This window comes from Lycorma delicatula, chromosome 10 (assembly GCF_047948215.1).
Source record: "Lycorma delicatula isolate Av1 chromosome 10, ASM4794821v1, whole genome shotgun sequence".
Taxonomy (NCBI): domain Eukaryota; kingdom Metazoa; phylum Arthropoda; class Insecta; order Hemiptera; family Fulgoridae; genus Lycorma; species Lycorma delicatula.
In genome coordinates this window covers 7,079,705-7,095,118 of record NC_134464.1, presented here as the reverse complement: position 1 = coordinate 7,095,118, position 15,414 = coordinate 7,079,705, and the positions used below count along the sequence as shown (strand labels likewise).

General features: G+C 32.4%; 2 protein-coding genes across 3 annotated transcripts in view; one reads left to right on the top strand and one right to left on the bottom strand.

Annotated features, from left to right (window-relative positions):
* Window positions 1-15,414, top strand: part of LOC142331231 (uncharacterized) — a 447,558-nt gene that overhangs the window by 175,255 nt on the left and 256,889 nt on the right. The window lies entirely within an intron of this gene.
* LOC142331605 (lutropin-choriogonadotropic hormone receptor-like) overlaps window positions 1-15,414 on the bottom strand; it is a 92,135-nt gene that overhangs the window by 16,840 nt on the left and 59,881 nt on the right. Inside the window, exons 3-4 of the mRNA XM_075377621.1 lie at window positions 14,791-15,138; window positions 1,921-2,113 (exon numbers count right to left, since the gene is read on the bottom strand). Of these exons, the coding sequence (XP_075233736.1) occupies window positions 1,921-2,113; window positions 14,791-15,138 (541 nt within the window). The remainder of the gene's footprint in view (window positions 1-1,920; window positions 2,114-14,790; window positions 15,139-15,414) is intronic.

Here is a 15,414-nt window from a genome sequence, read left to right as displayed (position 1 = left end):
ATATCATGCTCTGGCGTATTATCTGAAAGGTAATTACCGGAGGCTAAACAGGAAAAAGGAAAAGATTGTTATACGCATCTGTAAGTTAATCATCGATACAATTTAATCCACCCGGAGATGGGATCACATACTCAAATGTGAATGCGGGGATCGGTTAACTGGAAATACAAAAAACAACGAGGTGTTCGAAACACACCGCTTGGAACCTGGCTGAGTTCATATTTCGGCAAAAAAATGCTGTTTGGAGAATTACTAAAAGGAGTATATCTTATTTTTGCACCCAAACGAATGATACGGTATGAAATGATTATTTTATAAATTTCTTTCTTCATTTTTAAAAAAATAAATTTTCTTAAATTACTTTTAAGATTAGCGTTAATAAATAAAAAATACATAGTCAGAAAATTATGTAAAATAATACGAGTGCCGGTTAACGCACAATTACCGATGTTTGTTTAAATAGCATTTGTTTTATAGTGTAGTCAATCTTTCTTATCCAAATTTTTGTGATTAAGGGTTTGATCATCTGCATTAATTTTAAAATTACACGTAATTATTTCCCTTCCTAATTTTATCTCTAATAGTGTTTTATCATTTAATAACTTAAAATTATTCAAATAAATAAACTCTTAACAGATAATTCTAACAGTTACAAAACCTCTAAATTTACTTCGTTAATATTATTAAAGTAAATATTTTATATGACGATCTGAAATTCAGCATTTTAAAAGCGCTGAATATATTTTTTTAAATCTAGGTCATCTTCTAACCAATCTTGGAGAACAGGTGATCCTGTAGTAGAGATAACAAATCATAGAGGAGATTTGTTATTTTTGAATAGAAGTATTTCATGAATACTTCTATACATGAAATAGAAGTAGAAGTCCCTATGAACTTGTAAAAGAAATAATATTGAACATTTTATGTAGAATACATATCGCGATTCTACCGTAAGTAAATTTTCTCTTCGTAATTTCTTACGTTTGCACCTATGATCATTGTCGTTTTCTTGAACAACCATGGCTCGTTGCGCTAGTATCACAGTGGTTTCTTTTATTTATTACATTTCTACTATTTTCTTTCAACCTTTATCTAATTTTCACAAGATGTTTAACTTAATAAGAGTTCGAAATTTTTACGAAGGGAGTAAAGAAAGTACGTGTAATATTTGTGTCTTTTCATTCTACAGTAATCGTATATTTATTGTTTATTATGTATAACATAGAGTTCAACTTTGATTAATTCTTTGTATCGGAAGAAAAAATAATACCGATTATTAAGTAAAATATGTAATAAAGTAAAAATAGTTAATATGTTGGGCTGCATTTCAGATGTTTGTTTTACCCGTACTACAATATTGAAGCGGGGTAGACTGTTAGTAGGGAATAAATTTGTGATTTGCAGTAAAGTATATAAAACTAAAAAATGAATTTTTTAAATAAACGTTTCTACGATTCTGTAAAGCCGTATTAAGAACAGGAGGGAAATATCCAATTGACAATTAGTACTTCAGTTCTTTGAATTAATTCACGGTATCTCGTTGCCATAGTTACAGTGTTAATTTTGATGCGTATTCTGTCCCACTGATCGTTACAAATCATTAAATTTATTTTCGTTGTTTTTAATTATTCCTGATCGTTAGAAATTTATTACCTTTGCTTAAAAAAGGATTTTTTGCTCAAAAATATGTGAAAAGGTTTATAAATAATAAACGTATGAAGATAATACTTTACGCTCAGTTTTTCAAAACTGCAAATAATTAAAAGCAATTATTAATGCTAATATACTTTGTTCAAAAAGTGACGTAATTTTATGGGAAAATAAGTAAGTTACAGTAGTTGAAAGTGGTCTCCATTATTAGATTCATATAATTGAATACGACATTGCGTCGTAAAAATTTCTATATTATTAAATTTTTACCTTGTTTTAGCATAACTGCTGACTCCAATAAGAGGTAATATTCCCATTATCGCTGAATATAACCATCCGACTATCATAATCTTTGTTGCAGTACACAATTTTAATCTTTTATTAAGATGGATGGCGTATGTTATCGTATACCAACGTTCGCTTGCAAATACTGTAAGAAATCCAGCCACTCGACATCCCATACCTGTAAAAAATATATATGTATATAGATGCTCAAACTACAAGTCGATATATGTAAATTATAGTTTAACTCTTTTTATGTGACTGTTTGGTAACACGATAATATATAAATTAATACAGTAATTAAATAAAATATTTTGGATGATATTAAGTTATTTTTTAAGCTGTGAGACAGAAGTTGTAAGCCGTATTGTATCTCCAGGACAACCGTTAGGTATCGCTTCAGAGGATGAGATGAATTATTTGTAACGTGTGTGAAAATGCCATGCCCGATCAGGATTCTAACCCGGGACCTTCGGATGAAAGGCCGAAACGCTAACGCTCGCGGCACGGAGGCCGGCATTACAATTAATCTATTTATCTATATCTATACTATTATATAAAGAGGAAGAAGGTTTTTTTTTGTTCGGAATAAACAAAAAAAAAAAAAACGATTCGATCAATCGCAACCAAATTTTCACCCGTGTTTCTCGGCATAACTAAGCAAGATTTTAGATTATTTCAACTCGAAAAAAATATGTTTTACGATTTGCCGGTTGAAGCACAAAGTTTAACGAATTGAATTAATAAACTGTGAATTTCTATCGCTGTGTGAGCTGGATTTGAACTGAATGATTCGAATTAATAATATTACAAAAATAATAGAATTAAATTAACGTTAAATAAAAGTTATTAAATTTAAAAAAGTGTCTGTTTAACAATAACGGGCTTCTAATGGTGACTGCGTGTGAGGTTAGGACTAAGGTACGCAAGAACCTCGGGAAGGCTAAACCGATCATTACCATCAACTGGAAACAAACGGAGTGTCTCTGGGGCGCTATTTTGGGAGATGCAATGGAGAGATCCTAAAATATCTCTGCAAATAATAATCTGATTCTCAAAATTCAAACGGGGTATTTGTTAGTTCCTTGAAGGCTAAATTTTTCATGCGGTAGGTAAACTTGCGATCAAACAGATCACGGTTATTTGGAAATGTGTGTTTATATATATATATATATATATATATATATATATATATATATATATATAAAGTTAATCTGTTTATTTGTTTTCGCATCACTCGATAACCAACATTCAGATTCAGATTTGGAGGATATAAAACCACCAAATTAACTTTGAAAGTTAAGATATTAAAAATATTCATTATTTTTCGCCTTCAAGGAGGGTGAAGTAGTGAATTAAAGATATTCATTAAAAAAAAAAATAGATTAATCCTTTTACTCTGTTATTATATTTCTACCACCACGGCAAAGAAATTTTTCATCCTTTAAGGTGTGGATACGTTAATTACCGTAGTTACTATTATCCTGTCTTTAGTAATTCTGTTTCTTTTTCAGGTCTCTATAAAGCCTGAATACTATAATTATTATTTGGCAGTATTATTTACAGAACCGTGAAGATAACGTACAATGTGGGGTCTAGGGAGTGGAGCTCTCTGGTTAGATGGGAATCGTGATCGAAGCAAGCTCTGCAGGTATCCAGGGCGTTAGTCCTCCTGGAAAATTGGGAATGGCGAGCAAAGCGAGCTCTGCGGGCCTAAGGTAGGGTCCTTGGACCCGGGAGACCCCGAGGAGATCCTTAGTTGGATTTGGGATTCGCACGGGTTGACCTAAGTCCCGAGGGTCCAGGTTCTAGCTAGACGGCCGGATAGTTTATAAAATATATAGTAACAGAAAATATGAACTGGCCTTACTGGATACTGTGTCGTATATGAAAATAGGCCGCATTCAGAAAAAAAGCAGTAGTTTTACTATATAAAGTTATGAGCTATTATTTATAATTAATAATAAATACTTATCAAAATACGGTTTATATAAGACCGATGGTTAATACTTGGAAATTTGTTACTTCTTTATGTAAAATTAGATATCGTGGTACGAGGCAATGTTATGCAAACAAACTAGTGGTTTAGCAAATTAAATTTATTTTTATAAATCTGATAATACTGTTCCTATGTAGTTATATTTTTCTCTTGATATATAAGCTAAGAAAAGTTTTTCTTTCGATAATATTTTGTAATCTCTTGTAACGTATTTAATACCTACAATTTATTTTTATCTACATAATCGCTATGTTTCAATTACGGTCTGTTTATGTTAGATCTACTATAGAGTTTGATTTCATTTTGTTTTTTTTATTTAGACAAAGCTGTATTTTTTAAAAGTCTTTAACCAGAAGTAACTTGTTCTACTTTTTAAGTAATTTATGTTAATTGTTAAGAATGTTTGAACCATCATTTGAATAAAGTAAAAAGAAAAACGTGTTGGTATATCATAAATAAATTTTACTTAGTTTATATACATGTATTTATCGGAATAATTGTGGTATTAGCTACTGTATAATTACGATAACATACGACCGATCGTATTCTCGTTGTAAAAGCGATTGTACCACTCATCATAACTACATTTGAGTAACGCCCTAGAACAATGTTAACGGAACAATTTATAACCTTATCTTGACTGGATTAAATTCTGTTCTGTGTTCAATGTACTACGGTCATACTAAAATAGGGTAATTATAGACAGTTGTAAGCGCATTATCTAAAAGCTAGTGAAATTGAATAGTTGCGTGTGCGTCGAAAGGTCTACGCGTTTGTCAGAGAAAATTCCCTTAAAAAAATTAAAAACGTTTATCGCTTACTGAGCGCTTGATATATTTCCCTGAGTTTTAAAACAAGTAAATTTATCAGATTATCTATCTTAGTCGTATTTTTACGTTACTTTTGTTGATATAATTATGGTACTTAGGTATTTAATTATTATCGGTTAAGAACAAAGTATTTTAGTTTACTCACTTTTGTAAATGTAATAATTATAAAATTAACTTTATGAATTTTTTTAATATAATTAAGTTTTGATTTAATTAAACAGCTACTAAATAATGTTAACAAAACAAATCATCCGCAGTATTAAAATGTCTACAAAGTCTGTACTCTCTGTAATGTCAAGTAACTTTTTTTAATTTAACTACATTATCGAGTTGTTTTATAATTTATAATGATAGTCGTTCGTTTTTTAATTTCTCCCATGTTTAATTATTATTTTTAAAATTACATCTAGATTTTACGTAAATAATAGCAAAATGTAATGAACTTTTCTGTGGGAAATGGAAAAAACAAAAAAAAGTGTGGGAAAAAGAATTTGAAAAAGGCTGCAGGAATAAATTGGTGTAGTTTGGCATCGGACAAGGAAACATGAAATTTTGAGGAAGAGGCCTATTCTCGGTAATGAGCCGGTTTCCAAATATGAAAATTAACACATGTTCCCACATATACATTATTTCCCGGCTTTTAATAGAAAGATGCTTGATGTCACGAAGAGTGTTTCCTTCAGAATTCTCGAGATTTTTTTTCGAAAAATATTTAAAATACTGTATTACTTTATTAGTGATTTGTTTTAGTTTTGTGAATTTTTTTTTGATTTATCCCAAAAAAGAATTTTTGGCACACCAGTGTTACGCTCCGACCTACAAAAGTACCGCATCGGTACTCGGATGTGCCGCGCCGGCTCTTTGTTATATCGACTCTGTTAGTGGTACACAGGCGTACCGCCATGGCTAGTTAGAAATGGTTGTGGAGCGGCAGATCTACACGCCGCAACCCACCGGGTTGGTGTAGTGGTGAACGCGTCTTCCCAAATCAGCTGATTTGGAAATCGAGAGTTCCAGCGTTCAAGTCCTAGTAAAGCCAGCTATTTTTACACGGACTTGAATACTAGATCGTGGATACCGGTGTTCTTTGGTGGTTGGGTTTCAATTAACCACACATCTCAGGTACGGTCGAACTGAGAATGTACAAGAGTATACTTCATTCACACTCATACATATCATACTCATTCATCCTCTGTAGTATTATCTAAACGGTAGTTACCGGAGGCTAAACGATTGACATTTAGCAAATTAAGAAATAATTTTACAAATAACTGAAATTTATGCTCAAAAACGTTTTGTGCAGTTTCGTTCATTAGTATCATATATTTTCTATTAGTATGTAAAATAAATAAAAGACTTATTTATTTATTACGAATGTATTAAATCAAAAGTTTTTTATTTGTTTTTTATTTTTTTGTAATACTAAAAGAAAAATTTACTTTTTATAAATTTAGTTCCAATAATTTATAAAATTTTCTTTGTTAATCGCATTAAAATTTGCTGAGTAATCGTTTAAAACGGTGAAAATCCTTAATGTTACTTAATGTTCAGATTAAATAAGTTTTTACTTTCTATTATTTAAGTAATCAGAAATGATTGTTTGATGATCGATAGATTATAAAGTTTAAATGGTAAAATTTACAACTGATTGTTTAATCAGTTTATTCATTAAATGTTGCCTTAATATTGAAAGGAATCATCATTACATTGTAAAGTCTCATTAAGTTACAGCAGAGCAGTGTGACAGATAACTAAATGAGATGTTCTCTTGAGTGCTGCAAAAACGAGGCTCTTTCATTGTTTATAAAATATTTATATTGAGTACTTCAATAGATATTATTCTAATAGGTGCGATATATTTTTGGAAATTTTCATTTTGTTTTCAGAATTGTTAGTTCATATTTTATTAACACATTAGTATAATTTTTATTTTATTTTCATAATATAAGATACTTGTAAAGTACGTAAATTCTACACTACTCAAGGGCATTTATATAGGAGTCTGTCTGTGTGTGCATCCCCCTTAGTTGAGAACATGCTTACATGATCGAACATACTGTCCGTCAAAAAATCATACGATTTTTTTTTCTTAAATTTTTATACAAAATCAGGAAGAAGAAGTAACACCTATAAAGAAGAGAAAAAATAAAGAACATCCTTGCATGATTAAACATACTGCCCGTCAAAAAAATATAAAATATTTCCTTAAATGTTTATAAACAATAAATAAATGCAATAATAATTATAATATAAATTAATAAATTACACTACCGTAATTTATTCATTCAATATCGTAGCAAATCTAAAAACACAACTATATTCGATACAAATAAATCGATACTGAAAATACTATCGATTATCCATTTAGAATCGTATATGTAATTTTTTTACTTCTTTATACGAAGTAAAGGAAGTATTGTAATCGCGAAACATTTTGGTTTTCAGATTTCAACGGAAATATCCATTTTGACTAGTTTCGGTGTGATGTCTGTACGTATGTACGTATGCATCTGGCATACCACAAAAACGATTAGCCATAGGGTGTTGAAAGTTTAGTTGTGTACCACCACTTTTGATTGCAATCGACTGGACCAAAAGTATCCAAAAAAAGTCCAAAATTTAAAAAAAATTGGATTTTGGACTTTTTCTTAACTGCAATAATCAGCCCTCATCGAAAACTTTTCAACGACATATCACAACCGGTACTTATTTTCATCGGTTCTACAGTTATAGCCAAAGAAATGTCTAATTACCGAAATATTTGGTTCTTACAAGGGGGAGGCACATCGGTTCGAATCCGACTTCCTCTCTTTTTTTTTAACTTTTTTTTAAATTTAAATAAATTGATTTATTAATTATTATAGAATAATTTTAAATGATATTTGTCATCCTTAGCGATTTACTGATTTTGAAGCGAACCAACTTCTCTTTTGTTATTATTTCAAGAAAGGTTAGTTCGTATTACGATAATCTGTTTCGTATATTGAATATAATACGAGTGAATTTGCATATGGATATTATGGACCTTGATAAAAACGGTGAGAGGGTGCGATCTTTAAAAGATGCCTGAACCGATCTAAACCAAATTTAATCGGGAAGATTTGATGATATTTTTTTGCTTTTCCTTGATAAATTTTCATCAAAAAAAAATTTACACAAGACGTAATCAGTTTCGAAGACCTAATAATCGCATTCCGAGATACCGCCCGCCAGGGCAACCTGTCCCAATTCCTCACGGAACACGGGGAATTCGGCACCTATCTACAACGATTCCATTAGCGAGAATTTACCGAGTGCATTTATTGCGGAAACTTGGACACGCCGGAACACACCTTTTTCACTTGTGAAAGACGGTCGGCTGAAAGGCGTGTCGCACGAGTCGTGGGAGTTATCTCAGTCTCAGTGGTCTTACAGATGCTACGTGGGACCTCTGATTGGAAGAGACTGGAGGACTTGGTGACCGGAATTCTTAAGAAAAAGGAAGCCGATTGTAGGGAGTGGTCGGTGGATCTCTTACCTCGTCAGCCGTAACCATCCGACGGGCTGCAATGTTGTCGACCTGCGGTGGGGTTTGACGGTGGAATGACGAAACCCTCCGCTACTGGGCGTCGGTGGGGGCCCCGGGAACGGCATAGCCGGGCCCTGGTTATCTCTCATTAGTTTGCCTTGAGTGGGCGTTGTCTGCCAAGATCTCAAAAGTTCTAACGGGCGAGCCGACCTGTCGGTGGACGGGAAGGCTCATTTGAGTTACAGAAACAACCCCCTGGTGTGTGCTAAGCTTGGTAGTAAATCCATGCCAGGAGGGAGAGATAAAACAAAAGGGCAACCCGCCCGGAGGGCCTAGCTGTGGAGGCGCGCCGTAGGCACCCCTGCAGCTAGTTATTTGCTAAACTCCTTGCAGGGAATATTTTACGCAGGTGTAACTTTAAAGTACACTTTAACAGAAATTCAACACAAGTTGTTGACGTTAGCTTGAGAAATTTGAAATTGAACTTTGCTCAGAAAGGATTAATAGAATTAGAACTTCATAATAGATTCAAAGTATATTTATTTTCTCAATTTATCAACGATCTATTTTTTCTATTTACTTTAGCGGATTGTGTGAAAGAGTAATGACATTTATGAGTTCAAATTATAAGTTATAACCAATTTGTAGACGAACCCCACCGGGTTGGTCTAGTGGTGAACTCGTCATCGCAAATCAGCTGATTACGAAGTCGAGAGTTCTACGGTTGAAATCCTAGTAAAGGCAGTTGAATACCAGATCGGGAATACCGGTGTTCTTTGGTCTCAGGAACGGTCGACTTGAGACTGTACAAGACTACACTTCATTTACATTCATAGATACCATCCTCATTCATCCCCTGAAGTAATATCTTACGGTAATTCTGGAGGCTAAACAAAAAAAGAAGATGATAGAATTCTTTAATTTGTCGAAATTTTTTATTTGGTGATCTCCGTGCAAGTAACGTCTCGGTCTTTTATCTGGGGATCTCTGTTTCAAATCTGGTCAGGCAAGGCATTTTTCATACGCTAAAAATCAAGAAAAAAATTCACAAAACTATTGTTTCACAACAGAATTGGAGAGACTAATTTATTGCTTTACAGTATCTGTTGTTAGTGTTGATTAACAAAATTAATGTATGAAGTTCCAAAAATAATCTTAATATGCTAAAATAATGTATTATGTGCTAAATAATTTAAAATATTAAAAAAAAAAAAGATAAAAATAAATGTGAAATACTATTTGTGGTACAAGAAGCAGTAATTTTTTTGTAACGATGTAATGTTTTTCATTCTGCAGGTAGTTCATTTTGAGAACACATTGAAGGTATTTTTTTTTAACGCTGAATAATATTTCATTTCCGCCATGTATATCGTGCTAATATGCAACGCAAACTACTTCATTCCACATTTTCCTGAGTAATCCTGGCGTAGGATACTTATTTGTATTCTGAAGATGACTGTAATATTTTTGAATGTGAATTATGCTAGTTTCATTCGGTCGACAAACATGGGAGGGGTTTTCTGGAATTGAAGTAAAAGGATTGCTCGAGTTCCTATTGGTAACCGTATTTTTTATTTTGAAATTAGCTGTTTTTATACAAAATTAAAAGCTGTACTTAATCGTAAATTTGCACTATATAAACGTAATAACGATTTGCTTTTTTTAATTAAATCAAATTAAATAATTTTATTGAATTTTTTTGTAAAAATAGTAAGTAAATAATGTAAACTAAATTTTAAAAATGGTTACGAATATTTATATCTTTTAAATGTACTGTCGTTGAAATTATAATTTCCACGTTGAAAATAACTTATATTTCTGGTTTATGTTAATTTATTCCTCCTTCTCGTATATTATGTAATTGTTTAGATAATTAACAATTTCAAATTTAGCGAGTTAATTTCTTGGGACTTTTAATTATTTGAGATTTTTTTAATTACTACCTATCTATTATTACGTGTGTAAAATTAATTACTTGTTTCAGTAGTATTATCAAGGTTTTGAGCTGCGTATGTTAATACTTTGTTCGATATAAAAAAGTGATTCTGCCATCAGGAAATCTGCTTGTGGTCAAAGGCTAGTGTAGTATTTTTTTATCGGGCTTGAAACGGTAATGAGGTGTGTCTACTGTATAACATAACATGATACTTTCAAATTCTTTCTCTTTTTTTTTTTGTAACAGCTCGCTTTAATGAACCATCGTTCGATTATTGATGTTACAGATATTCAAACCCTATACACTACTCTTGTAGAATACTTTATAAAGCGTATTTTTACAAATTCTCATTTTTGTTCCCAAATAACCAAGTTCTAAGAAGAAATTCAAACATTTTTTTTTTTAAATATCTCGATTTAAATTCATCTTTAACGCCTTCCTTTGTATCTAAGAACAAGTTTCGGCAATAAGTTCTATCATCTGGTGTTATTATATTTTTCCATTATTGTAGGCTTTGTTAAAATATTAAAGTACAAAAATTTACCGCTTAATCACACTTTGCATAACATATTATTAAAATAATATGTGAATTTTAATATTCTACCTTCTTCAGCACCGCCATCTACAGTAATGGGGATTAATATCTCCTGAAGAAGGAGACGTGCTACTAAAATATTTTTAATGTTAATTTTTTGTTTGTTTGTGCGGAAATAAAAGCATAATTTTTTCATATTAAAGTACAGCATAAATGTCTGCCAAAGAATTTCTTTTTTTTTTTTTTTTGTCTTCAGTCATTTGACTGGTTTGATGCAGCTCTCCAAGATTCCCTATCTAGTGCTAGTCGTTTCATTTCAGTATACCCTCTACATCCTACATCCCCAACAATTTGTTTTCATACTCCAAACGTGGCCTGCCTACACAATTTTTCCCTTCTACCTGTCCTTCCAATATTAAAGCGACTATTCCAGGATGCCTTAGTATGTGGCCTATAAGTCTGTCTCTTCTTTTAACTATATTTTTCCAAATGCTTCTTTCTTCATCTATTTGCCGCAATACCTCTTCATTTGTCACTTTATCCACCCATCTGATTTTTAACATTCTCCTATAGCACCGCATTTCAAAAGCTTCTAATCTTTTCTTCTCAGATACTCCGATCGTCCAAGTTTCACTTCCATATAAAGCGACACTCGAAACATACACTTTCAAAAATCTTTTCCTGACATTTAAATTCATTTTTGATGTAAACAAATTATATTTCTTACTGAAGGCTCGTTTAGCTTGTGCTATTCGGCATTTTATATCGCTCCTGCTTCGTCCATCTTTAGTAATTTTACTTCCCAAATAACAAAATTCTTCTACCTCCATAATATTTTCTCCTCCTATTTTCACATTCAGCGGTCCATCTTTGTTATTTCTACTACATTTCATTACTTTTGTTTTGTTCTTGTTTATTTTCATGCGATAGGTCTTCCGTAGGACTTCATCTATGCCGTTCATTGTTTCTTCTAAATCCTTTTTACTCTCGGCTAGAATTACTATATCATCTGCAAATCGTAGCATGTTTATCTTTTCACCTTGTACTGTTACTCCGAATCTAAATTGTTCTTTAACATCATTAACTGCTAGTTCCATGTAAAGATTAAAAAGTAACGGAGATAGGGAACATCCTTGTCGGACTCCCTTTCTTATTAGGGCTTCTTTCTTATGTTCTTCAATTGTTATTGTTGCTGTTTGGTTCCTGTACATGTTAGCAATTGTTCTTCTATCTCTGTATTTGAACCCTAATTTTTTTTAAATGTTGAACATTTTATTCCAGTCTACGTTATCGAAAGCCTTTTCTAGGTCTATAAACGCCAAGTATGTTGGTTTGTTTTTCTTTAATCTTCCTTCTACTATTAATCTGAGGCCTAAAATTGCTTCCCTTGTCCCTATACTTTTCCTGAAACCAAATTGGTCAAAGAATTTCTAGATCATGTAAAAATCCCAGAAATATTATAAAATTAGAAATTTTGAGTTGTAAAAATAAGATTATTAAACCTACAATCATTTTAATTTGATTTTTATAACGGATATTTATTAAAAGTTAAAAATAAATATTACATTTGTACTTCTCAAGTCACTTAATAACAACTTTTATTTTTATAAGTTTTGCAAGTTCTGAAGGAGAAGGTATCAATTCATATATTTTTTTTATTATTACCATTGAAGTTGAAATATTTTTCTTACCAAATGAATTTTTGTTTAATCGTTTTCTTCTTATTATTATTATTTTTTTTTTAGTGAGATTTCTCTGTTGATTCAGAAGTAAGATTTTTATTAATATAGGAAAATTAAAAAAAAAAAGTTATTATGTATTCTTAAACGACTCGAAAAGATATTTAAAAAATAATTATTTTTCATCATCGCTTAGTAATAGGTAGTCTGAAACGTATTGAGCCTTTTGCGCACGAGATAGCGTTATTCTGGCAAAATTAGTGGAAGACCAGCATGTAAGCAGCGGTCGTGACATTGCGAATGACATAAAAATTCAACACCACACCGTTTTAAACCGTTTTCAGAAAGCTGGATGTAAAAAGTAACTCGTTGTTTTGGTGCTGCATGACCTAACTCAGAAATACCTTTAGATAAATATCTTTAGATAATGTTGTGCGAAAAAAGATTGTGGTCGATGCGAGAAGAAACTCCATGATCTGTGGCGTAGGCCACACTAACGCTCACGAAGGTTTCGCTATGCGTTTTGTGAGATTGAAAGGGCATCGTGCATCACGAGCTGCAGCCGTCAGGTGGAACGATATACTCAGTCCTATACTGTCGATGATTAGCGCGATCGAACCTAGAAATTCATTAGAAATGGCCTAAACTGAAACGGTGTCGTATACCACGCTGACAACGTCAGACCGCATACATCTTTAATGACCCGTCAGAGAGAACCGGGAGGTTTTAATTCATCTTCCATATAGCCCAGACCTGGCACTGTCAAACTATCATTTGTTTCTGTCTCTGTACAACTCCCTGAAGGGTGTTAAGATAGTTTTAACAGAGACCTGTGAAAACTACGTGTCACAATTTATTGACCGGAAACCGTAGCAGTTTTATAGAGAAGGGATTATGGTGTTTCTAAAAAAATTGGCAGAAAATCATCGAAAAAAATACTGCATATGTGTGGTCTTAAAATGTTATTTTCCAGTAACAATAAATGTTCTCTCAATTTTGGACTCTAAAAGATTCAATACGTTTTAGACAACCTAATATTAATCGCTTTAGTTTAATAATACATAACCAAATGTATTTCTGGTATTCAGAGAATTTCAAAAATTAAAGTAGATTAGTCGGTTTGTTTTTGAATATCCCCGCAACTTTTATTTACAAGTTTTATCTTATCGTACTTTTGATCGTTGTAATACAATCGAGTTATTTTCTAGCATATTCTCTTCGTATGTTGTCTTCTAAGTTATTCTTCGTATCAAATGCAATTTGTTGTACTTGACAGATGCAGGACGTGTAAGCGAATACGACATATTTCTGGAATGTAATACGAACAATACAGCGGTCAATCATTCTAAGAATTTTGTTGCTCCTCTTACGGGTACACATACTCAAAGGATTAGATCTCTTAGAGCTGCTGAAAATTGTAGGAACGATCGAGAATGCGAACAAATAGGGAAATGATAAATTCCTATTTATGCAAATCAACATGTAGAACCCGTCCGAAAACTGAATCTGAATGGGCAAATACAAGATATAGAGTATATCTTTGTTACTGGAACTGGCTTGCTTGGAATTTCTCCCGCCACCACCCCATTTGGTCTTCCTAAAGCATAATATCGAATGTCTGTGCCACAAACGGCTACTCAGCCTCGAACAGTTTAGCGACCAGTATCCTAACATAGCTCCTAGAGCTTACCTAACAGCGTGAGCGGATTAAGAGTGGTGCCATACACAACCGGCTTACGTGTTCCAACCACTCACTTGTCATATATTTGCTAAAATGGGTAGGCGCACCCCGTCAACTACTAAAAAATATATATGACATCCATAAATAAAATTTAATTCGTCCAGGCAGCAATTCGCTGCCACGCCAACAAGTACCTGTTCACCACTTTATAACGCTTGGAGCCATACTCAGGGTTAGCTTCTCACGGCAATGCGGTAAGAGTCTTTCAGTTAAGCAAACTACGGATGCCGGTTGAACAACCCAGCCGCATCTAGGAACTCCCACTCGCCCCATTTACTCGCCTCTTTTATTAGTGCTATGTTTGATCTGGGTATTAGTAATAGTTTTAAAACTTTCGGAACATTAAAATAGCTGGAAAAGTATTCTGACTTTTCAGGCTACCCCGGTCAAGTTATAATTATCAAAATAACATAGAAGCATAAAAATTCCCTATTTCAGAATAAAATGTTTTGATTTTATGAGTTTCCATACTCTGTAGGGAAAATTTAGGAAAACAGTATTTATAAAGACGAGATCCCAAGTAAAAAGAATTAATTTAAAAGCGAGTCGCTTATTTATTTTTTTATATAATATTCTTTATTATTACAATTTAAATAAATAAATAATTACTTTCCTTAAGTGTTTACTTACCGTTCTGCCAATCGATTGCGTAGTTGAAATAATCACCGATCGATCTTACATCCATTATGGCAATTAATAATAAATATAATCCCATACAAAGATCAGCGACCGATAAGTTGCACATTAAAAACTTTGGTACGGTCATACGGAATCTTGAACTTAATAATACTAATAAAACCGCCATATTTCCTAAAAGCGCTGCTATTGTTACAATCCATACCGCTATTCTTAATGCCCAATTTCCCATCACATCTTCGCATGGATTAAAAGGGTCGGGCTGAGGGAAACATTGTACTTCTTTGTAATCTTTTGATATATTACCACAAACGTTAAATAATTCTCCGGGAGCGTTAGTCACTGTAACAAAATAAATTTCAAGATGAATCTTTAATAAATTATACAAAAATAACATTCATCATCGCTTATCTAAATCAGAATTAACAAATACTATAAGGTACATGTTGAATAATATATTATTTATTATATTTATTTAACCCGTTATTTAACTCGCTTCGTAGTTATAGTTTTCAAATCCAGCTTAGACCGGCTGGTGTATGTTTCACAATTAAATATTTGAAAGATAGAGTTATCAAAATAGTTTATAGTTATGAAATATATTTATTACCGTAAATT